This window comes from Panulirus ornatus, chromosome 49 (assembly GCF_036320965.1).
Source record: "Panulirus ornatus isolate Po-2019 chromosome 49, ASM3632096v1, whole genome shotgun sequence".
Taxonomy (NCBI): Eukaryota; Metazoa; Arthropoda; class Malacostraca; order Decapoda; family Palinuridae; genus Panulirus; species Panulirus ornatus.
Genome location: NC_092272.1, coordinates 6,354,468 through 6,378,756, shown reverse-complemented (window position 1 = coordinate 6,378,756; position 24,289 = coordinate 6,354,468). Strand labels below are relative to the sequence as shown.

Below are 24,289 nucleotides of genomic sequence, written 5' to 3'. Positions count from 1 at the left end.
ACGTATGGTTACGTATGATTGTAACATCATTGTGTGTTCAAGGGTCATTGTGACAGTCTCAGTATTTTTCGCTTATGATGCATATATAAGACTTAGCAGGTACATAGTAAGTTGTAGATAAATGAGCGTTGTGATGTTATGAGACCACGTGTTCATTTGTTTTTTTTTGTGTGTGGTTGACAGAACGGACATACGGGACAGAGAGTTCGAGGAGGAGGAGCGGGAAGAGGTGCTTGGCTCCGACGACGAGGAGCAGGAGGACCCCTTCGACTACTGTAAAGGTGAGAACGTGTCTTCATTCTAAAACCCACACACGCGTTATCACGCTTTATATATTTGCACTTCAACCTTTGCATATATACTTTCTCTACAGCGGAAGTTACCTCCATGTGTATACTTATAGGAAACACCCGCTGTTGCTACCTTCCTTTAGTAATGAGGCATGGGCAGCGTTACTGGAGTGTCGGTGCCGTGCCATAGTTTGTTAAGTGTATATATAGTTGTATGTTTATGGTTAATTGATACAGGATGAGGAAACATATGTCATCCTCACCTTACACCAAGAATGTCCGTCCCTCTAGAGGTTCACATTATTCTACAAATGATAAAGGTATATTCATGGTGCAACGTACTTATATTTCTTTAGTATGTGATTTATTTTGCCATTGTTACACTTACATTCAATATCTTGAGTAAGATTATCAATTAGTGCATTTCTGTACTCTGACATTCAGTACATAATGAGGCCAGTTGTGGTATCTGGATCTTTCATATACACTACATTCTTTATCTTGCTCACTACATTCTTTATCTTGCTACTCCCCGTAGCTGCCAGGCTGGTTCAGAATCGGCAGGCTCATCTGCATAAGCAAAGCACTGCCACAGCTACATCTTAGTTGCTCACTTGCAACCGTCAACCTGATGTTGTTGTTATTATTATTGTTATTATTATTATTATTATTATTATTATTATTATTATCATTATTATTATTATTATTATTATTATTATTATTATTATTATTATTGTTATAAGTATAATTATTATAACCCCAGGACCCACTTTACGACGGGCTCCTGAAGCTTCATGGACGTGCGTTATTACACGAAAGTTCACTAGGGAACTGATCGTGTTTCATTTTCCCCGTGGACTCTTAGGAATATATATATATATATATATATATATATATATATATATATATATATATATATATATATATAATATATATAATATATATAATATATATAATATATATATTATTTTTTTATTATACTTTGTCGCTGTCTCCCGCGTTAGTGAGGTAGTGCAAGGAAACAGGCGAAAGAATAGCCCAACCTACCCACATACTCAAGTATATACATACACGTCCACACACGTACATATACATACCTATACATCTCAACGTATATATGTGTATATATATATATATATATATATATATATATATATATATATATATATATATATATATATATATATATATATTTTTTTTTTTTTTTTTCTTTTTTTTGCCGCTGTCTCCCGCGTTTGCGAGGTAGCGCAAGGAAACAGACGAAAGAAATGGCCCAACCCACCCCCATACACATGTATATACATACACGTCCACACACGCAAATATACATACCTATACATCTCAATGTACACATATATATGCACACACAGACATATACATATATACACATGTACATAATTCATACTGTCTGCCTTTATTTATTCCCATCGCCACCTCGCCACACATGGAATAACATCCCCCTCCCCTCTCATGTGTGCGAGGTAGCGCTAGGAAAAGACAACAAAGGCCCCATTCGTTCACACTCAGTCTCTAGCTGTTATGTAATAATGCCCGAAACCACAGCTCCCTTTCCACATCCAGGCCCCACAGAAGTTTCCATGGTTTACCCCAGATGCTTCACATGCTCTGATTCAATCCATTGACAGCACGTCGACCCTGGTATACCACATTGTTCCAATTCACTCTATTCCTTGCCTGCCTTTCACCCTTCTGCATATTCAGGCCCCGATCGCTCAAAATCTTTTTCACTCCATCTTTCCACCTGCAATTTGGTCTCCCACTTCTCCTCGTTCCCTCCACTTCTGACACATATATCCTCTTTGTCAATCTTTCCTAACTCATTCTCTCCATGTGACCAAGCCATTTCAAAACACCCTCTTCTGCACTCTCAACCACACTCATTTTATTACCACCTCAAACCACCTCACACCACATATTGTCCCCAAACATCTCATTTCCAGCACATCCACCCTCCTCCGCACAAATCTATCTATAGCCCACGCTTCGCAACCATATAACATTGTTGGAACTACTATTCCTTCAGACATACCCATTTTTGCTTTTCAAGATAACGTTCTCGACTTCCACACATTTTTCAACGCTCCCAGAACTTTCGCCCCCTCCCCACCCTATGATTCACTTCCACTTCTGTGGTTCCATCCGCTGCTAAATCCACTCCCAGATATCTAAAACACTTCGCTTCCTCCAGTTTTTCTCCATTCAAACTTACCTCCCAGTTAACTTGTCCCTCACCCCTATTGTACCAAATAATCTAATATATATATATATATATATATATATATATATATATATATATATATATATATATATATATATATATATATATGTGTTCAGGCCCCAATCACTCAAAATCTTTTTCACTCCATCTTTCCACCTCCAATTTGGTCTCCCACTTCTCCTCGTTCCCTCCACCTCCAACACATATATCCTCTTGGTCAGTCATTCCTCACTCATTCTCTCGATGTGCCCAAACCATTTCAAAACACCCTCTTCTGCTCTTTCAACCACGCTCTTTTTATTTCCACACATCTCTCTTACCCTTACATTACTTACTCGATCAAACCACCTCACACCACATATTCTCCTCAAACATCTCATTTCCAGCACATCCACCCTCCTGCACACAACTCTATCCATAGCCCACGCCTCGCAACCATACAACATTGTTGGAACCCCTATTCCTTCAAACATACCCATTTTTGCTTTCTGAGATAATGTTCTCGACTTCCACACATTCTTCAAGGCTCCCAGGATTTTCGCCCCCTCCCCCACCCTATGATTCACTTCCGCTTCCATGGTTCCATCCGCTGCCAGATCCACTCCCAGATATCTAAAACACTTTACTTCCTCCAGTTTTTCTCCATTCAAACTTACCTCCCAATTGACTTGACTCTCAGACCCTCAACCCTACTGTACCTAATAACCTTGCTCTTATTCACATTTACTCTTAACTCTCTTCTTTCACACACTTTACCAGACTCAGTCACCAGCTTCTGCAGTTTCTCACATGAATCAGCCACCAGCGCTGTATCATCAGCGAACAACAACTGACTCACTTCCCAAGCTCTCTCATCCACAACAGACTTCATTCTTGCCCCTCTTTCCAAAACTCTTGCATTCACCTCCCTAACAACCCCATCCATAAACAAATTAAACAACCATGGAGACATCACACACCCCTGCCGCAAACCTACATTCACTGAGAACCAATCACTTTCCTCTCTTCCTACATGTACACATGCCTTACATCCTCGATAAAAACTTTTCACTGCTTCTAACAACTTGCCACCCACACCATATATTCTTAATACCTTCCACAGAGCATCTCTGTCAACATACACAGACATATACATATATACACATGTGCATAATTTCTACTTGCTGCCTTTATTCATTCCAATCACCACCCCGCCACACATGAAATGACAACCCCCTCCTCCTGCATGTGTGCATGGTGGCTATAGGAAAAGACAACAAAGGCCACATTCGTTCACACTCAGTCTCTAGCTGTCATGTATAATGCACCGAAACCACAGCTTGTTCACCTTTTTCAGCCTTGATGAGTTACTACCATGAACAAACAAAGAAATTGCACTCAGTTATAAACGTCCACTTTCTTGCAGTCGTATATAATGTACCAAAACCAGAGCTCTCCTGTCTACAGCCAAGCCCCACACATCTTTCCATGTTTTCCACAGACCACTGCATATGTTCTAGTTCAGCCCACTGGTAGCATGTCATCCCCTGTGTACCACATTGCTCCACTTATTCTATCCCCCATTTACATCACACCCCTCTGCATGTTCATGCCCTGATTACTCACAGTACCTTCACTCCATCCTTCCATATTGTCCTGGTGTCTCCATCCTCTTTGTTCCCCATATTTCTGATGCATACATTCTCTGAATCAGTCCTTCTGTACTCATTCTCTTCAAATGTTCAACCCATTTCAGCACTCGTCTCACTTCTCCAGCATACCTTGCGTACTACCACACCTCTCTCTTGTATTGTCATTATGTACTCATACAAACTGCCTTACTCCACATATAGATTTCAGACATTTCATTTCCTACATATCTATGCTCTACTTCGCTTTTGCATTTAGGGCATACCTTGCATACATAAGAGCACCTTTACCATAAAGAATAACCCTCTTTTCCCTCACAGACAACGATCTTTCTACACACTTCTCGTTACACCCAGGTCTTTTGCCTTTAACCCCACCCTGTGGTTCAGTTCAGCTCTCATTGTTCTATATGTTGCCATGTTTATCTTCCAGGTATCGTAAAATTTTACTTTCTATTGTTCTCTTCACCCGCGCGCACTCAGATCTTTCTTCCCTGTTAAACCTCATTTCCTTGCCTCTTTTCACATTAATTCTGAACTTCATCTTTTCACTCCCAACGTAAGACACCATACAGTATATATATATCTTTCTTTTTCTTTTAAACTATTCGCCATTTCCCGCGTTAGCAAGGTAGCGTTAGGAACAGAGGACTGGGCCATTTTTGGAATATCCTCACCTGGCCCCCTCTGTTCCTTCTTTTGGAAAATAAAAAAAAAAAAAAAATGAGAAGGGAGGATTTCCAGCCCCCCGCTCCCTCCCCTTATAGTCGCCTTCTACGACACGCAGGGAATACGTGGGAAGTATTCTTAATCCCCTATCCCCAGGGATAATATATATATATATATATATATATATAAATTTTTTTTTTTTTTTTTTTTTTTTTTTTATACTTTGTCGCTGTCTCCCGCGTTTGCGAGGTAGCGCAAGGAAACAGACGAAAGAAATGGCCCAAACCCCCCCCCCCCCCCCCATACACATGTATATACATACGTCCACACACGCAAATATACATACCTACACAGCTTTCCATGGTTTACCCCAGACGCTTCACATGCCTTGATTCAATCCACTGACAGCACGTCAACCCCGGTATACCACATCGCTCCAATTCACTCTATTCCTTGCCCTCCTTTCACCCTCCTGCATGTTCAGGCCCCGATCACACAAAATCTTTTTCACTCCATCTTTCCACCTCCAATTTGGTCTCCCTCTTCTCCTTGCTCCCTCCACCTCCGACACATATATCCTCTTGGTCAATCTTTCCTCACTCATCCTCTCCATGTGCCCAAACCACTTCAAAACACCCCCTTCTGCTCTCTCAACCACGCTCTTTTTATTTTTATTTATTTTTTATGTCTGTGGAAATAAAAAAAAAAAATATATATATATATATATATATATATATATATATATATATATATATATATATATATATATGTAAGTTGTCAGGGAGGTGAATGCAAGAGTTTTGGAAAGAGGGGCAAGTATGAAGTCTGTTGGGGATGAGAGAGCTTGGGAAGTGAGTCAGTTGTTGTTCACTGATGAGAAAGCGCTGGTAGCTGATTCATGTGAGAAACTGCAGAAGCTGGTGACTGAGTTTGGTAAAGTGTGTGAAAGAAGAAAGTTAAGTGTAAATGTGAATAAGAGCAAGGTTATTAGGTACAGTAGGGTTGAGGGTCAAGTCAACTGGGAGGCAAGTTTGAATGGAGAAAAACTGGAGGAAGTAAAGTGTTTTAGATATCTGGGAGTGGATCTGTGATCGGATGGAACCATGTTAGCGGAATTGAATCATAGGGTGGGGGAGGGGGTGAAAATCCTGGGAGCCTTGAAGAATGTGTGGAAGTCGAGAACATTATCTCGGAAAGCAAAAATGGGTATGTTTGAAGGAATAGTGGTTCCAACAATGTTGTATGGTTGCGAGGCATGGGCTATGGATAGAGTTGTGTGCAGGAGGGTGGATGTGCTGGAAATGAGATGTTTGAGGAGAATATGTGGTGTGAGGTGGTTTGATCGAGTAAGTAATGTAATGGTAAGAGAGATGTGTGGAAATAAAAAGAGCGTGGTTGAGAGAGCAGAAGAGGGTGTTTTGAAATGATTTAGGCACATGGAGAGAATGAGTGAGGAAAGATTGACCAAGAGGATATATGTGTCGGAGGTGGAGGGAACGAGGAGAAGTGGGAGACCAAATTGGAGGTGGAAAGATGGAGTGAAAAAGATTTTGAGTGATCGGGGCCTGAACATTTAGGAGGGTGAAAGGCATGCAAGGAATAGAGTGAATTGGATCGATGTGGTATACCGGGGTCGACGTGCTGTCAATGGAGTGAATCAGGGCATGTGAAGCGCCTGGGGTAAACCATGAAAAGTTCTGTGGGGCCTGGATGTGGAAAGGGAGCTGTGGTTTCGGGCATTATTGTGTGACAGCTAGAGACTGAGTGTGAATGAATGGGGCCTTTGTTGTCTTTTCCTAGCACTACCTCGCACGCATGAGGGGGAAGGGGGATGTTATTCCATGTGTGGTGAGGTGGCGATGGGAATGAATAAAGGCAGACAGTGTGAATTGTGTGCATGTGTATATATGTATGTGTCTGTGTGTGTATATATATGTATACATTGAGATGTATAGGTATGTATATTTGCGTGTGTGGACATGTATGTATATACATGTGTATAGGGGTGGGTTGGGCCATTTCTTTCGTCTGTTTCCTTGCGCTACCTTGCAAACGCGGGAGACAGCGACAAAGCAAAATAAATTGATAAATATATATATATATATATATATATATATATATATATATATATATAGGGTGGGGGAGGGGGCGAAATTTCTGGGGGCCTTGAAGAATGTGTGGAAGTCGAGAACATTATCTCGGAAAGCAAAAATGGGTATGTTTGAAGGAATAGTGGTTCCAACAATGTTGTATGGTTGCGAGGCGTGGGCTATGGATAGAGTTGTGCGCAGGAGGATGGATGTGCTGGAAATGAGATGTTTGAGGACAATGTGTGGTGTGAGGTGGTTTGATCGAGTGAGTAACGTAAGGGTAAGAGAGATGTGTGGAAATAAAAAGAGCGTGGTTGAGAGAGCAGAAGAGGGTGTTTTGAAGTGGTTTGGGCACATGGAGAGAATGAGTGAGGAAAGATTGACCAAGAGGATATATGTGTCGAAGGTGGAGGGAACGAGGAGAAGAGGGAGACCAAATTGGAGGTGGAAAGATGGAGTGAAAAGATTTTGTGTGATCGGGGCCTGAACATGCAGGAGGGTGAAAGGAGGGCAAGGAATAGAGTGAATTGGAGCGATGTGGTATACCGGGGTTGACGTGCTGTCAGTGGATTGAATCAAGGCATGTGAAGCGTCTGGGGTAAACCATGGAAAGCTGTGTAGGTATGTATATTTGCGTGTGTGGACGTATGTATATACATGTGTATGGGGGGGGGTTGGGCCATTTCTTTCGTCTGTTTCCTTGCGCTACCTCGCAAACGTGGGAGACAGCGACAAAGTATAATAAATATATAAAATAATATATATTTATCCCTGGGGATAGGGGAGCAAGAATACTTCCCACGTATTCCCTGCGTGTTGTAGAAGGCGACTAAAAGGGGAGGGAGCGGGGGGCTGGAAATCCTCCCCTCTCGTTTTTTTTTTTAATTTTCCAAAAGAAGGAACAGAGAATTGGGCCAGGTGAGGGTAGTCCCTCAAAGGCCCAGTCATCTGTTCTTAACGCTACCTCGCTAATGCGGGAAATGGCGAATAGTTTGAAAGAAAGAAAGAAATATATATATATATATATATATACAAAGTACATATGTCTGGGCCTTACCCTCCCCACTCTTCTCTCGCAATAACTTCCACCGTTACTTGACTCTCCCACCTCACTCCAAACCTTATTCTTATTTTACTGTCACCATATTCTTACCCTGCTTGAATAATTATGAAGCCTAATGCAAGTCCTTGCTAAATAGGTCAACATAAGACATGCGGTGGCTTTTATTTTGTAGGCTTCTTGCAGTCATACACCTGTCTAGAATCATGGGGCTTCTCAACAGTGAATCAATGAAAACTTACAATAGTAAACAGGGCTTTGCGTGTTATTGATTTGTGCCAGTCATGATTGTAAAAGCATGTTAGGTGAAAGGATGAAATACCAAAAAGTTTACAAGTAAGTTACGAAATGAGTTTTATTACTGTGAAAATCAAATTCTATCCCAGGTCCATCTATACATGTACCTTAAAGCAATTTTTTTTATTTTAGTGTCAGTTTGATCTTTCTTGTGTGGTTTCCAGGCATTGTGATGTGACTGTGAGGTCGTCTGCTTTCGAAAGGACCATTAGGTTTTCTTGAGGTAATGGGAGGTCGTGAAGGAAGAGATGGAAGAGACTTGGAGAAAGAACTTCTTCGGGAACTTCCTTTGTAGAATTTGTGCTTTAGAGATAAAGCCATTATGAGGACTAGCCTAGTGGCCAGCTCAGAAATTGGCCAACCACTTTTTGGGCTTTTTTTTATGAGAATGTGTTGGGAGACTGTGTCAGAAGTTTTGTTGATATCTGTTGCCAATAGTAGTGTGTGGGAGGGTTTCGTGTTGGTTGAATCCATCTAGGATATATTGTGTAAACTCAGTGTGTAGTTTGGTTTTAGCGTGTTTGAGTCTGAAGCCATGCTGTGTGGATGGGAGTAAGATGTTTTGTTTTATTTGGTTGTGTGATATTTTTTCAGTTTGGATATTGAGGATAAAAGAGATATAGTGCAATAGGAGGAGGGGGAGTTGGAAGGTTTAGAGAGCTTTATGAATATCCAATTTGCACATTACATAGACCTACAAATAACCTGTTAAGCCATATTCCTCCCAGTGAGCTTGGTTGCAGACTAAGCTGAAGGAGTACAAAGCAGCCAGTGAAACCTGTAAAAGGTAAACCTGATATAAGGTACAAGTTCATTTTGAGTGTGTGTTGGGTGAGCAAGTCTAGTGGGGAGATTAGGGAAGGCCATCCAAGAAGGGCTTCAAGCAGAGGTAAAGTGACCAAAGATAGATAGGGGAAAATGTAGGGTGAGGGAGAGTAATGAAGGAGCAAACCAGGTCAAGTGCTGACCTCACGGTCTGACTCAGCTACTGCCGTCCCAGACCTGCAGCCACACAAGCCCCCCCTCTCTTACCACACACTCACTCACTTCCAGCCACCCTGTGCACACCTCCATGAGCAGGGTTTAATGGTGGCATTGTATTGAGAAGACAAAGTTAGTTGAACAAGATAGTGTAATGGTTACAATTGGTGAGACATTATTAAGTGGTTTTGCAATGGAAAACAAGTTTTGTTTCTGTGATCGTATAGCAGCCCAAGTCAAGGTGGATGGGATGTTGTGAAGTATATTATGAATATTGATAGCCATGAATGACAGGAGTGGACGAACTAATAGGAGGGCAATGACTACAAATAATCGCCCTTCTCGTCAGACCACCACGTGCACTAAACGCTTACAGCCTATCCCTACAGGTGTCACTGATGCTGCCGCCAGTGGCATTGTTAATACTGCTAGCATTGTTTCTGGTACTACCAAGATCAGTGATAACAGCACTCACTCAGAAAAAGTCAGTAGTGTTCAGTCAAGGGAGAAAGATAATCGTAAGTTTGGTGCAAATGGCAAGGATGCTGCACTAAACATCACCACCTCACCCAGCATATTTGATAGAAAAGGTAGCTCTACTCCAGAGCAGTTAAAGCCTAATGGGGACCCCAGCTATTCAGCCTTGGGTCATTACAAGATCAGCCCAAGTAAGACATTACCACAAACTCCACCACGGAAACCTTTGTTGAAGCATCTGTGCCGTACACAGCCACTAAACAGTGATGGCACATGTGCGAAGACTACCTATGGCCCCAATTCACACACCTCACCCAGCACCTCCAGCCAGTCATTAGAAAACAAAAACATGCATTCACAACACTTTAAAAGAGAGTACCAGAGAAGAGGAGCTTTGAGAAAACAAGGGAGCTCCACTGACCAGAGCAAGAGTAGAGGTACATCACCAGACTCTCACAACACCTTTTCACAGGGAAAACATGTGGAAAGGCAGAATTCAAGTGATCAGAGTTGTAGCTCTACCCCTGAATGTATTGTGTCATCCACTAGTAGCCTGCAGCTCCCTGCAGGTGACAAGCCACGTCTTAAGAAGCAAAGTAGGTCCAGTGATGATGCCACCTATGAGAGATTTGACATACTTTGGAAACTACGTACCAAGGATTGTAGAAAGCAATCTCCATTAGTGTGTGGTCTGAGGGTTGAAAAGGCAGATGCTGGTGTCATTGATAAAATTCAGATGAGAAACAGCAACACATGCACTTTTGTGTCAACTCCAAGACAGAATAGCTTAGACAGTATCTTATCACCACAAGAACAGCAGCAAAAGGCTATTTCTGTGCAAATTCATAGTCAGGGTGACAGTAGCCATCACAAGTTGATACGACAGGTTTGTGTTGAAGATGAAGATTCCACTGAAAATCAGGCCTTCTCTGCTTTACATCGGTTGTCACCTACTTTAATGATCACTCATAGTTCACCCGTTGATGCTGTAAAGGAAAGTATCACTCAGACCCGATCACTGTCACGACTTAAGATTATTGGTAAGTCAAATTCTTTAGATCGTGAATGTGATGGGAAAATGCAGTTATTGGAAGCTATGAGAGCTAATTCAGCATCTGCCAGTAGTTCACCTGTTACCACACCAGAGGGCCGCTTCCCCAGCCTCCTACATCGCCTGAAGTCTCTGTCAAGAAGTAGAAAAGCTAAGACAGCTAATAATGAGTATGGTAAAGGTAAATCTTTGTAACAGCCATCAACAGTTTTTCTGTTCTTAGCATACATAGATATGCAAGTAGTAAGCAATGAATAATTGGTCATTCATATTTATACATGAATGTTTGACTGTCTGTAATTATGTATGTATGATATATGGTAATTATCTTTGTGTATGGTATACGGTAATTTTCTCCGTGTATGATACAACGAGGGAGCTCTGCACTTGTGGGGCCCCATCTCTTGAAGTTTTCAAATGTTATACAACTTTTTAAATGTTTTTATGCTGTCATCATTCACAGTTTCTTTGTGTAGCTTTCGTCATTCATCTGCTACTGTAGATGCATTTCTTTCCATCTTTTCTAACAAGTTTCTCACTAATATTTTTGTTATAGCCTCTGATTGCTTCATCTTTCCAGCTCTTGAAGAACTGTTTACTATTTACATTGTTAAACTGGTTTAGAAACTTGATGATTGGGATTAGGTCTCCCCTTACATTTCATTGTAACTCGTTTCTTGTTTCATGTACCATCTGTCATGACCTTCTATGAACCATGTCTATTAATTCTTTGTGCTTCTATAAGTATAGTGTCCAAACCAGAGATGCATCCTATGATTTAGATTTTATATGCACAGTAAATAGCTTTTACACTTTATAGTGACAGATATAGCATGAGCAAAATGTTCCCCAATCATAGCTGTCTTGGATTTGAGAAAAAGATTGAAATCAGTCACTGCTCCTCAGGTGTTTGTGTACCCAACTTTTAAAGGTAAAAGTGTTGTAGGAAGAGGTGAACATGAAGGAAGAGAGAGTTCCATAGCTTTAAGTTATTTCCTACATCCCTTTGTTGTTCATTGGTCTTTGTTCCAATATTCATAACTTTAGGTTATTCCCTATGTTATTATAATTTATGTCTAATAGGGAAAGAGTTTTACATGCATATTGCCATGTCTCATAACTTCGTATGTATTTACCATGTAGTTACTCATGCATGTATCCATACACATAAACCCCCTAGCGTATGCCAGGTTTCCTTTGTTTCAGTGTTCTTAGGTCTGTTTTTTCTTGAAATCATTGCATATCCTCTTAACTTAGGAAACTTTAAAATGAATGATAGGAAACCTATGAAATATGACTGTACTTTGTAAGTTAAAAGCTGGATATTGTCATGTTACAGGTGGTTATCATCCAGTCAAGATTGGTGACCTCTTCTGCAACAGATACCATGTTATTCGTAAGCTGGGATGGGGTCACTTTTCTACTGTTTGGCTTTGTTGGGATCTCCAGTAAGTATGCTCCTTTGATAGTTTTTCACTTTAATTTTACCAGATGAATTTGGCAAAGTTTGAAGAATGAAATACCAGAACATTTTTTGTTTTAAAATGTTGGCTGACATGCAGATTTTTTTTTCCTTGGAAGTCAACAAATAATTATTCAAGCAATTGTCTTATGTTGAATATGAGTGAATTTTAAGAAGATATGAGCAACTGTGGAGCAGAATTGAGTAAGCAAACCCCTGGAGTAACCATAGTAAATTAGGAAATGCAACAAATCATTGCCTGGAAGTGATGTTTCAAATGGGTTTATTTGTGATGGGTTGGTATTTAAGACCGAGTTGGGTGGACAGTTGTTAGTGGTTTGTTGAATCCTTTCAGTGTGACTGTGTTTTGGCAGTGTTATGTTTGTTGTTGATGGGAAGATCTGTGAGTAGAGTTTGCCAAAGTTTGAGGCTCTGGTAAGCTTTCTATTTATGCTTAGGGGTAGATGGTTTATGATGGGGTGTCTTTTGGTTGAGAGGGGTCTAGTACTATTGCAAAGAATTGAGAACTGTGTCTGATGACTTGGGAATATGTGAGATCCTATTTTCATTGTGTAGGAATTGACTGTTTGAGGTTGTTAGGCCGTCAGTTATTGTTTTAAAGGCACAATTTTTTGTAACTTGAAGCTTTGTTATATTTACTTATGAAAAGGTTGAAGACTAAGGAGGTAAAACAGTTTAGGGTAAAGCAGATGAATTGTTTATAGAGGATGCTAAGGGATTCTTTTTATTGTTCAAATCTGGTGCTGGTTAATGTTTTGTGGGCTTTTAGTTTTTGTGTTGCTCTTTCATTAAAGTTTTTAACATGAGGAATGAATGTCGTGTTTTTTGTAAGTGGTTTCTCGAATGGTTGGTGTGGTTTTTTTTTTTTTTATAGGAGTGATTGTCTATTCAAGGTAACTGGAGGATGTGAGATGGGTTTCTTTCTGTCTCATGTTAAAAGAATGATTTAATGCCAATTTGGAGATGTAGACAGTCTTTTCAGAGTTAGCTGTTGTTCTAGTTGTGTAATGAAGTACTGCATCTTTTTTGTTGCTACCATGGTGCCAGGGTGTTCTGTTGTGTTTGTGAGATTGTCTGCATATCAGAGGATGTTTATGATTTTGTTTGCTGGAGGTAATGGGAGGTTATGTAGGAAGAGAGTGAAGTGGGTTAGAGAAAGAACTGCTTCCTAGAGAATTCCACTGCAGAGTTTATGGGCTTTATTGGTGAAACCTTTGTGAGTGATTCATGCATCGTGGCCTACTATGAAATTGGTCAGCCATTTTTTGTTGTTGTTGTTGTGGAGGGTGGCGCCAAGCATAACCTGCATGAGGATGTGCTAGGAGACGGTGTTAATGCTTTTTGATGTCTATAGCCACTAGTATTGTGCAGGATGGGGTTGTGGTTGGTTGAAGCCTTACATATAGACTCCAACCTAAGTCAGATACCCATTTATTGACTCGCCCAAAGTGAGTTCAAACAAGTGAGTTGGCTGTGGGCTGACAATCTAGCATTCAAACCTGTACAGGCCCTTGTATGATTCATGGTATGCGACACTAACCGCTACATCTGTTTTTGTAGGTCTGGTGCTAGACAAGTGGTCTTGTTATATTTTCAAACAACTGTCAGCTGTTGATATGTCTACAACTATTTTTAGTCTGTTCTTGATAACTTGATGGACAAAAACTATATGTTTTGTTGCTTGCATTTGCTGTTTATACTTAATACTTCTTTTCAGATCAAAGCGATTTGTAGCACTAAAGGTAGTGAAGAGTGCCTCCCACTATACGGAGACAGCCCTAGATGAAATTAAATTACTCAAATGTGTAAGTTTCTCCTGTATTTCTCTTTGTTGTTTAACCATAGTAAGATTTTGTGCAGGTAGTATTGAGGAGACTGTATTAGCCTTGTTTGATCAAGGATTATTACACTTCATACATGTGAGCAGAGTTCCCAAGGGATGACATAGTCCCAGGGGAAAGTTTGGCTTACAAGAAAAATAGCAACAAATGATACTCTCAAACTTTTGTTTATTGCTTGTACTGTTATGTTGTGTAATTGACTTCTTTATTAGTACTTTTGAATTTCATCTCTTCTCCTCCGGGTTCCTACTTTATTAGTACTTTTCAATTTCATCTCTCCTCTTCCGGGTTCCCAGAAGCTCAAGCTCCAGGGAATTTGTCTCTGTATCCATACCATGCCTGTAAGTCTGAACTGTTGTATGAACTTGGCTTGTTAATTCTTGTGTCATAAAGGATGCAGGGTTGTGAATGTTTTGGTATGCTTGATTGTATGTTTGACATTTATATTTAAGCCGTCAGCCAGTCATTTTATATAGCTACACCTTTACCTTTGTGTCTAGGAACAGAGGAAAAAAATACTGCCGAAGTATCTTTTGCATGGTGTAGAAGGTGACCTGTGCAGGCTCCAGCATTGGTCGTATGAATGATTGATGAAGGTGGTGAAGATGGGAAACGGTGAAACCAGACTACCTTATCACTACCTTCCTAGACACAATAAGAAACTCACTTGTGAGAGAGACTTATACTTATACCCAACTTATATTATACCCAACTTTTCATCTAGAAGGCAGCAGTGAGGGAGACAGGAGCTGATGTTACCAGAATCCTCCTGTTTGAGGTTACACCTCAAGGAAAGTCACCTCAGCAAGGCAGTATTATGGGAGTACAGTCTCATCAAAGAACTTATCACTCCTTGAGTCGATTGTTAACATGTTGCTTAAAGTAGGCCAAGGCTGCATGAGCTCCTGGAAACGGAGTCCTTTAGCAATCTTGAATGAACGTGGCCTTTTTTTTGTCTTTTCCTGGTGCTTCCTCACTGAAGGGGGGGGGGGTGCTATTTCCTGTGTGGCGGGATAGCAGCAAGAATGGATGAAGGCAAGCAAGTATGAATATGTACATGTGTGTATATGTATATGTCTGTGCATGTATATGTTGATATGTATATGGATGTATATGGATGTCTGTGTATATATACATGTGTATATGAGTGGATGGACCATTCTTCGTTTGTTTCCTGGCGCTACCTCACTGATGTGGGAAATTAAGTATAGTAATAATGGGGGAGGGGGCAAAGGTTCTGGGAGGGTTGAAGAATGTGTGGAAGGCGAGAACATTATCTTGGAGATTGGAGAGCAAAATTAGGTATGTTTGAAGGAATATTGGCTCCAACAATGTTATATGGTTGCAGGACTTGGGCTATAGATAGGGTTGTGCAGAGGAGGGTGGATGTTTTGGAAATGAAATGTTTGAGGACGATATGTGGTTGAGGTGGTTTGATCAAGTAAGTAATGAAAGGGTAAGAGAGATGTGTGGAAATGAAAAGAGTGTGGGTAAGAGAGCAGAAAGGTTGTGTTGAAATGGTTTGGTCTCATGGAGAAATGAGTGAGGAAAGTTTGACAAAGAGGATATATGTGTCAGAGGTGGAGAGAACGAGGAGAAGCAGGAGATCAAATTGGAGGTGGAAGGATGGAGTGACGCAATTGATGGACTCATGTGCTGGCCTTTCTTCTCTATACTCTTTACTTTCAGTCACATATTTCTTCACAATTTACCTATTGCTCTTTTTCAATTTCATCAGTATACATCAGAATGTTTATTTATGATAGGTTGACAAGTGGAGAGGTTGATGGACATGCTTCCACATTGATGATTATAAGGATTTGAAGAAGTGAATTTTTTTTTTTACAAAAGAGACCCCTCTTGGCTACTAATGGTATTATAAGTGAGTTAGATATCTAAACAGAGTCAGGAAAAGTTGAACACATGATGTTGGCTGCTTTTCCCAAAGAGATCATCATACGATGGGCCCACCTTTAAAGAGTTAATCCCTGACAGTCATGAATTCAAGGTGTACCCTTCAATAGTCTTGAATGGTCAGCAACTCCCACTCAACAAAACTCTATGCATAATTAGTATCTTATATGACATGCAAGACTTTCACTCCCCAGATCACAAACATCAACACAAAGACCACAGACAATGTAAATGCCCACAGAGCACGTACCACCACCAGCTTTAAGTAAGATTGAAAAAATGTCTTGATGTTCTTAACAAATGATTAATTTGCTCCATTGCAAAGTACACCTCACTGCTGGTCATTCACTCTGTCAAAAGCAAATGCAACAACGCCACACACCATGTAAGATAAAACACTTAGAAAATTGACTGGCAGCCTAACAAACACTAACATTCAGTACCTGTACATTGAACAAAAATACTCTCGGTACAATCTCATGCTAGGTACTATGTTATTTACAATAGTGGTCAATCTCCCTTCAGAACCCTTTCATAAGCAACTTTCAACCTACAAGCAGAAATAGAAAACATAATCCAGGCCTCACACTTCAGGAAACTATACTTGCAAGTTCCCCTTTCCCCAGCAAACTCAGCACACAAAGATATACACATTGAAAATGACCAGACAGTCACAAAACAGCTGCCCTTCCAACCCAGTATTAAACACCACCTAACCAGACTAACACCCCTCTGATGCTACACTGCCCCACACGCTTACAAATTACCCTGTCTAGTTTGCATTCTTGATACTCCTCGTTTCTCCAGCATTACAAACACTGATTCACCATCACAAAACCCATCTCACTTAGTTGCAACTTCCACAATGAGGACCCTGAATGCACAATCTTCAGCTGCCATGTGCTTACCCCACGAAGACACACACACACACAAGATCACCACACATCTTGACATATGGTCCCACTCAGCAGTCGTTTTTGGTTTCCTGAGCGCCTCAGGAGCGCTGCAGAAGGAGATCCTGGAACAGAAAGGTAAAGTAAAGGTCTTCTTTGTTCTTTTATTCCTTGCAAATTTGTAATTTCCTGCATGAGCAAAGTAACATCAGGAATGAATAATTGAGCTCAAGAAAAAAGTCCTAGTTTTGCTCCTGTTCCTTCTTTTAGAAAGTAATAGAAGAGGGGAGGATTTTTTTAGGTCACTCTCACAAGTGAATTTCTCATTGATTCATGAATGTTGGTAATCAGAGGGGTTTGGTCTCTCTGTTTCCCATCATCATTTCCTTCATTAGCCTTTCATCTGATTACTGTTGTAGCTGCAATGGTCTAGATTAAAAGGCAAACTAAAATTCAGTTAGAGTTTGTTATGGTTAGTTTCTCCTTCTCTCATAATCTTGGTCACTAGATTAGCATAGAGCAACCAGGTCAATACTGTGTTCAGCCATGAGAATAGCTTGAATTTTGGTAACTGTTACCTTTTCTTTATTTTAGGTGCTGTTTTATGTTTTATTTTTACAGGTTCGAGAATCTGATGAAAATGACCCAAAAAGAGATAAAACAGTTCAGTTATTAGATGATTTCAAGATCAGTGGAGTAAATGGAACGCATGTATGTATGGTTTTTGAGGTGCTGGGCCACAACCTTCTGAAGTTCATCATCCGCTCCAACTACCAGGGAATACCTCTTCCCAATGTTAAGAATATTGTCCGTCAGGTAATATTGTCAACTTTTTCTTTTAACATTATGTAGTAATTTTTTCATGCTCACTAGTTGTGGACACTCCTAGGGGTAGCTATATATGTATATGTTTGCATGTTTACATTGTTATGCATATTTTTGTACACAAACATGTTCATATTTTTGTGTTTTAGATATGAAAATTTAGTAATTCTTTGAAAGTTGTCGTGTGGTAGTTATATATGTACAGATGATCCCCCAACTTAGGATGGTTCAACTTACGATTTAACTTTACGATGGTGAGATATTCAACACTTTATTATATATTTGGCTACATGTTAGTTGATTTTGACCAACTTTAGGCTAATTTTAGTTTTCTAAGAATGTTAAAGGTATGCTAGGCTAAGCTATGATATTCAGTAGTATTGGTAATATACTTCCCTGGTTATTGGCTGCCTGCCAGCTACTGCCTTCTATTTCACAGTTGTACCCTATGAAGGCTGAGAAAGGTATGAAAATTACCCCAGGAAGATATGTGCAATACTGAATAATCACTAAATCAGTATGTTCTGGAGAAAATCAAATATGGATGATGAGGTGTTTGATCAGTGTGATGCAAATGCTGTCTCACAATTTGAAGTAACTAAAATGTACTTAATACAGTAATAGCAAAGTAGCTGAAAGAAAACCCAGTAGCAAAAGCAATGATGTTTCAGCAATGGGACCAGGGAGGACAGTAGCTGATAGAAAATGTTAGTAGCGAGACCAATGATGTTGCTTTTGAAACGGAGGACAGGTGATGTAGTATATCAGAAGTTCACAGAAAGGTTTACTTTGTACGTCATTAATCCACAAAGAAGGACCCAAGCTTTTGCTGAAACAATTTTGACATAGCATGCAATAATAGTCTTTGAAAGAGTGATTAAGAAACGTTTCAAAACTCCAGATTGCAGTGACAGTAATTGTTTTGAGTGTGAGCCAACTTGGATTGGTTCCAAGTAAAAGTAAACAAACTTTGTTCTTAATAGCCCGCCCACAAATTTATTTGTATGAAACTAATGCAAGGAGTGAGGATGATCATTGTATTATATGTTGTGAAGGTTTGTGTGATAAAGTAGCAAAACATATACAGGAAGATGAATCAAAGAGTTTTTATGATGCAAAAAATTCAGAGTACTGTATTAGGATACTGAAATATGAGAAACATATTCTAGTTTTATGTTTTTGTGTGGATGTACATTATTGTTGTTTTACTAAATACTTTGTGACTTAGGTATCTTCACATATATTTATATAGAATTATGATGAATTTTTGCCCCCTGGTATGTGTAAAACAGAACTTAAAAGTGGGAACTTTCAAGTGATTTGATAAGAATCCTTCCTATGGAGTTTTACCTTATTTCATGTATTGTTCCCAGAAATTGGCAAATATCCTAACTTTCCCCTTGCTTCTGAAGAGTCATGTTAACTTGATATTATGCTTTCAGGTGCTGGAAGCATTGGATTATCTTCATACAAAATGTCAAATCATCCATACGGACATCAAACCTGAGAATATCCTCATGTGTGTTGATGAGTCTTACATCCGGAAACTTGCTTATGAGGCGACGCAGTGGCAAAAGATGGGTCTTAAATTACCAGGTTCACTAGGTGCGTTTGGAGTGTAAGCAGTAACACATTATTTTCCACTGAGAATTTTCTAGCTTAATGATGTAAAAGTGTTTATGGTTATTAGTTTTGATGCATGTACACACACACATTTACACGTGCTTAGAATAGAAGATGTGGCAAACAGTAGGAATAGAATAAGGTACTTATATGAAGATTATGAATGTAAACTTGTAAATTACAAGGAGGTGATGGAAGGCCAGAGTAAACTGATAGATCTGTTGAAAGAGTAGAGGAGTCATGAAAAATATACTAGAGGAGGAGAAAGACAAACTAACCTTAGTTAAAAAACTGGATAGGAATCCTTAGATGACATAATGAACTCTTAAGACTGAAGTAGAGAGTAACAAGGTGATGCTTGTAGTAGGTACATGAATCTCATAGAATGTGGGAGGAACAGTCATTAATGAAGTCTGACAAGTTGTCCAGCTAAAAATATATGTATGCTTTCTAGAATAGAAAACTAAATCACACATTGTTTTGGAAGTAATGAATTGGTAATTGTGATGGTGCACTAAGAAGCAAGGTTTGGCTAGCTTGAACACTCCCATGTTTGGAGAATTGAACTACATTGTTCACATATCACTGAGAACATAATGGTCAGTAATATAGACATTAAGTGAAGGTTTGAATTAATCATTGGTTTGACATTAAGTTAAAGTTGGAATTAATCATCCGTTTGAATTTTTCTTTTGTGCTTTCTCAACTTCTGTTGTTTTCTGCTTTCTACAGATCCATCTGGATTTGTATGTTGTGCTTTAGCTCAGATCTTGAAACTTAATATCAGTCATTCTAATGAGTATACTAGGGATAACAATTTGATACTCATAAATATTACAGAAATATGGCTTTACCAAACACTTAAGAAAGAAGATTATGAGGCCTTCCATGCTGATAGTGGAAAAATTAAACAAGGTGGATGGTATTGAAAAAAAAAAGTGTGATTATCTGACTTGCAGAATTCTAATTATTTTGTCTGTCCATAAAATTTTCTTTAAATCTGGTAACTACCAGATACTTGTTTGTTAGAAGTCTGGTAATCCAACCTGTATCCCCATAGATAGAACTTTCTTGGTCTTCATGAGTTGGTCACTAGAGGTGGTACTCTTCATTTATGTAATGGCAATTTTGTTTCCAGTGATAGAATGCTTTTCTTTGTGTCTCAGTTACCACTTTTATTGGTATTAGGCTTTATTAGAGGAAAATAAGTCATTCCTTCACAGTGTCAGCTAGAATTAGTGCAGGCTTATTGAGAAGTTCATCAGGAAGGAGGACAATCATGTGGTGGTAAACAGTAGAAATAAACATCATAAGAGCTGTGAAATAAATGACCCTCTCACTAGATTATACCTTGAGTTTAATTTAGTGTGACAGCTTTAGTGAAAGCTGCTATTCTAACAACAATACCTTATGAAGAGCTTAAACATCATGTTTGGTGAGTATATACTCGATACAGTAATGCACAATTCAGTGATTTTATTTTTTCTTTCATATCTTTGATATTTCTGCTGTAAATCGTTGTTAAAAACATCATGGTATCTGACTTTTTCAGTTATCCAACTTGTTGCAGGTCACATTATTGTTGAATGATTGAACTTTCAAAGTTGTTTACATATCATGCTAGAAAACAGTGCAGTAATGATCTGTCATAAGAGTAGTGTGGTAGTCACAGCTTGCACAGAAAAGAATAAATATTATCACACACGGACAACAAGAAACTTAGCTACAAGAATTTAGTAAAAATAGAAGAGATATTGAGAAACTTATTGAAACCTTAATCATTAATTGTATGTACTGGAGACTTAATTCCATTATGCACAATGGGAAGAAAGAGGTAGACTTTGGTCATAGACTTCATTATAGCATTGAATAGTGAATGAATACGTTTATGAAAGGTAATAGTACAAGAGAGTAATGAACATATGTGAATGAGCCATTTATTTTAGATTCATTCACATACCAACAAGAAATTGTAGATTTTTTATATAATCTTCACAAATAATATGGAACTCTTCTGACATGGAAGTAGATACCTCATTTTTCTGCCCCAAGAACTCCTTTTATGAGGCTACTGCAACACTGAGAAAACTAGCTTCCTAAACCAAGCAGGACCACAGAGAAAGAAATATGGTAATCCTGTGTGTGTGAGATGAGTGCAAGATAATTGAGGAATTGGTGGTCATTGTTTTCAGTGTGGGAGTTGCATCAAGGGTGTGAGGGGATTTGTGATATGTTCAGGCAGCATTCATAATGTTTTTCGAGGTTGATGTAATACAAGATGTAGATAGGAAAGTGTGACCTATACATGAATGAGAAGTGTAGTTTCACATGGGTGCATTCTGTTGGTATAGAATTTAAGGTGTTACTGGATTCCACCTGCTTGTGGTGATACTGTGAGTTAAAAGTCACTTTTGTAAGGCTGTATCGTCATTGGTTAAGAAACTTTTCATTCTAAAAGAGTCCATCGTTTCCCAACTTATGGAAGTAGCACAACCATAGAAAAGGGTTCTTTGAAATTATATAGAATGTAATGAAATAGTTAGAGTTGGCTTTTGCTGCAGGAGGAGGGATTTGAAAGTACAGGTTGTAGATGTGTTAACAATGGTGAGTGTTTTATATCTCCTTGAGGTTGTTGGTTGGTCATGAAGTGGTTTGGATGGAAGAGATGCTGGTACTGTTGCAAAGAATTGGTTGCTGGGCATTTTTCTCTTTTTGTGCAAGTGTTGAATGTTCATGTTTGCAAGCAACCAGTGATTGTTTTGAATGTTCTGCTTTGTCTGGGATTGCAGTTTTGTTTTGCTTGCCTTATGAAGGGTGGGTAACCATGCAAGTGATGTTGAGCAGTAGTGGGCAGTATATTCATACTCCTGGGGATGCTATTCAAGACCATTCTTTGATAATATTCCCACATCTCCATTGAACATGACGTTAAGAAAATATGTATCCACCGAAATATCCCAACAAGTATTAAACACCTGATCTTTCAACCTAGTCTTAAGTTCAACTCCAATCCCCTCGACATACACCACCTATTTGAGGCTGCACTCCCAGACATGTGAACACCACCCACCAGCATTGTAATTATCTATTTATCATAAAACAAGACTCCTCATTCTCAAGATGTAACTGCCACACCGAACACTTATTTCTCAGTTATGCAGTGCTCACCCCACAAAAACACACACATTGTATCATAATTTTTTATCTGTTGTCCCTCTCCTTGAATGTGGCCAGCTTCCTGAACAGGAACCTCATAGAAGGGGATCTTAGGGCAGGAAGGTAAGGTAAGGTATACAGCTTTTAAGTCTTTGACACATTTTACATTCAGTTTTTATTCACTTAGTTTTATCATGCTTCTACAACTCTCTTACTCAATTCACTACCCTTATGTAGCTTCATTTATGTTATTTCCAAAAGTTTGTCAGTAGTAACATTGTCCATTCAGTTTAATTCCATGTAGGTTGTAGTCATGTTTCCTCATTTCCACATTTATCATCTTGTTACTCAGTTCCTTTAATTACAGTCTTTAATGTCCAGTATAGGACATTCTCTAGCTGATGAATTTATCATCCAATGAGATGACCAAACTGGTGATATATATTCTGAGTTTAAGATATGTTGCAGGTATTTTTTTGGACAGTTTCTTGCATCTGTATCTGAAGGCAACTTGTCATTAAGTACAGATGATCTACTACATAAAGAATTCTTGTTATGTGGTGTTGTAGTGATAGAATTAGTACCATGTCATCCCCAAAACCCTTTCATACTCGAATTCTTGCAGTTTTCTCCTTCACGATGATAGTTATAGCTAGGCCTTGTTCCAATATCTCAACATCATTTTGCATTTGGTTGGGTTGAACTTCATCTACAGTGTATCTGACTAAACCTGGAGCTTGTCATAGTGTCTTTGTAGGTTACCACAGTCTTAGACACTCCTTACTCTTGATTTTAGATCATTGATAGACATATTTAGGTATGATTCAATCGTTTTGGCAAGCTATTTATTTAGATCAGGAATGATCATGGCATTAAGACCTAGCCTTGCGTATATGTATGTATCTGTGTATGTGTAGGTTTCTGCATTTTAATTTTTACGTTTATGCATAGATTCTTGATTAATACTTTGTTCGCTGTTTTGTCTAACAGTGAGTACAGCACCAAAGCATTACTCCCAGCCAGATCCTAATGCCAAGATGTCAAAAAATAAGAAGAAAAAGTTGAAGAAAAAGCAGAAGGCAAAGCAAGCACTCCTTGAAACCCAAATGAAGGAACTGGAGGAGATGGAGGAGAAAGAAGCACGGCAGGCCTTAGAAGCTTGCGACATAACGACACCTAACACATCAGGTGCGTCATTTTTGTGGGGATGCCATTTGATTTTGATTGAGATGTGAGATTTATGGACATGGACGTATTAGGATCTTAATGAAATATTGATTAAAATTGATAGTCGTACTGAAAAATCGAGGCTGGTTACTTATGATGCAAATGATCCAGTGTAAAGCTGTATGTGTATATTTCACCATACATCGATTTTTGAGGTTAGCTCTACTTCCACAAGTGAACCCAAATGATACTGTTTGAATAGCAAGTTCCTTTCACAGAATGATTGAACTTCTCAGGTATAATCAGCATATTGTTGTGATGTTTCACCCTATGGTTGTAATGTATCACTTTTAAGTACAGATTTAGAACAAAACAAGAAAGGGGAGTTTTTTCTTAAACAGTATTGGAGATGAAATGTAAATCAAATGAAGATATACCTATGCTTGCAAAGGCCTGTGAAAAAGGACTTTGTAACAATGTGTGTAAATAAAATGATAGTTTGAAAACTGAGTGATTTTCAAGAAAAAATATGAGAGTAGAAAGGCTAGCATCTCTTTTGCCCTTTCTGAGCTTTCCAGGTTGACAATTTTCCTGACTTAAAGAGT

General features: G+C 39.1%; 1 protein-coding gene across 4 annotated transcripts in view; it reads left to right on the top strand.

Moving 5' to 3' along the window:
- Positions 1–24,289, top strand: part of SRPK (SR splicing factor protein kinase) — a 184,248-nt gene that overhangs the window by 135,119 nt on the left and 24,840 nt on the right. For 3 of the 4 annotated variants that reach the window (XM_071690909.1, XM_071690907.1, XM_071690906.1), the window contains exons 2-7: positions 184–281; positions 12,122–12,230; positions 13,983–14,070; positions 17,535–17,729; positions 19,181–19,343; positions 23,508–23,705. In XM_071690909.1, the coding sequence (XP_071547010.1) occupies positions 184–281; positions 12,122–12,230; positions 13,983–14,070; positions 17,535–17,729; positions 19,181–19,343; positions 23,508–23,705 (851 nt within the window). The remainder of the gene's footprint in view (positions 1–183; positions 282–12,121; positions 12,231–13,982; positions 14,071–17,534; positions 17,730–19,180; positions 19,344–23,507; positions 23,706–24,289) is intronic. The other variant, XM_071690908.1, reaches the window with a different exon arrangement.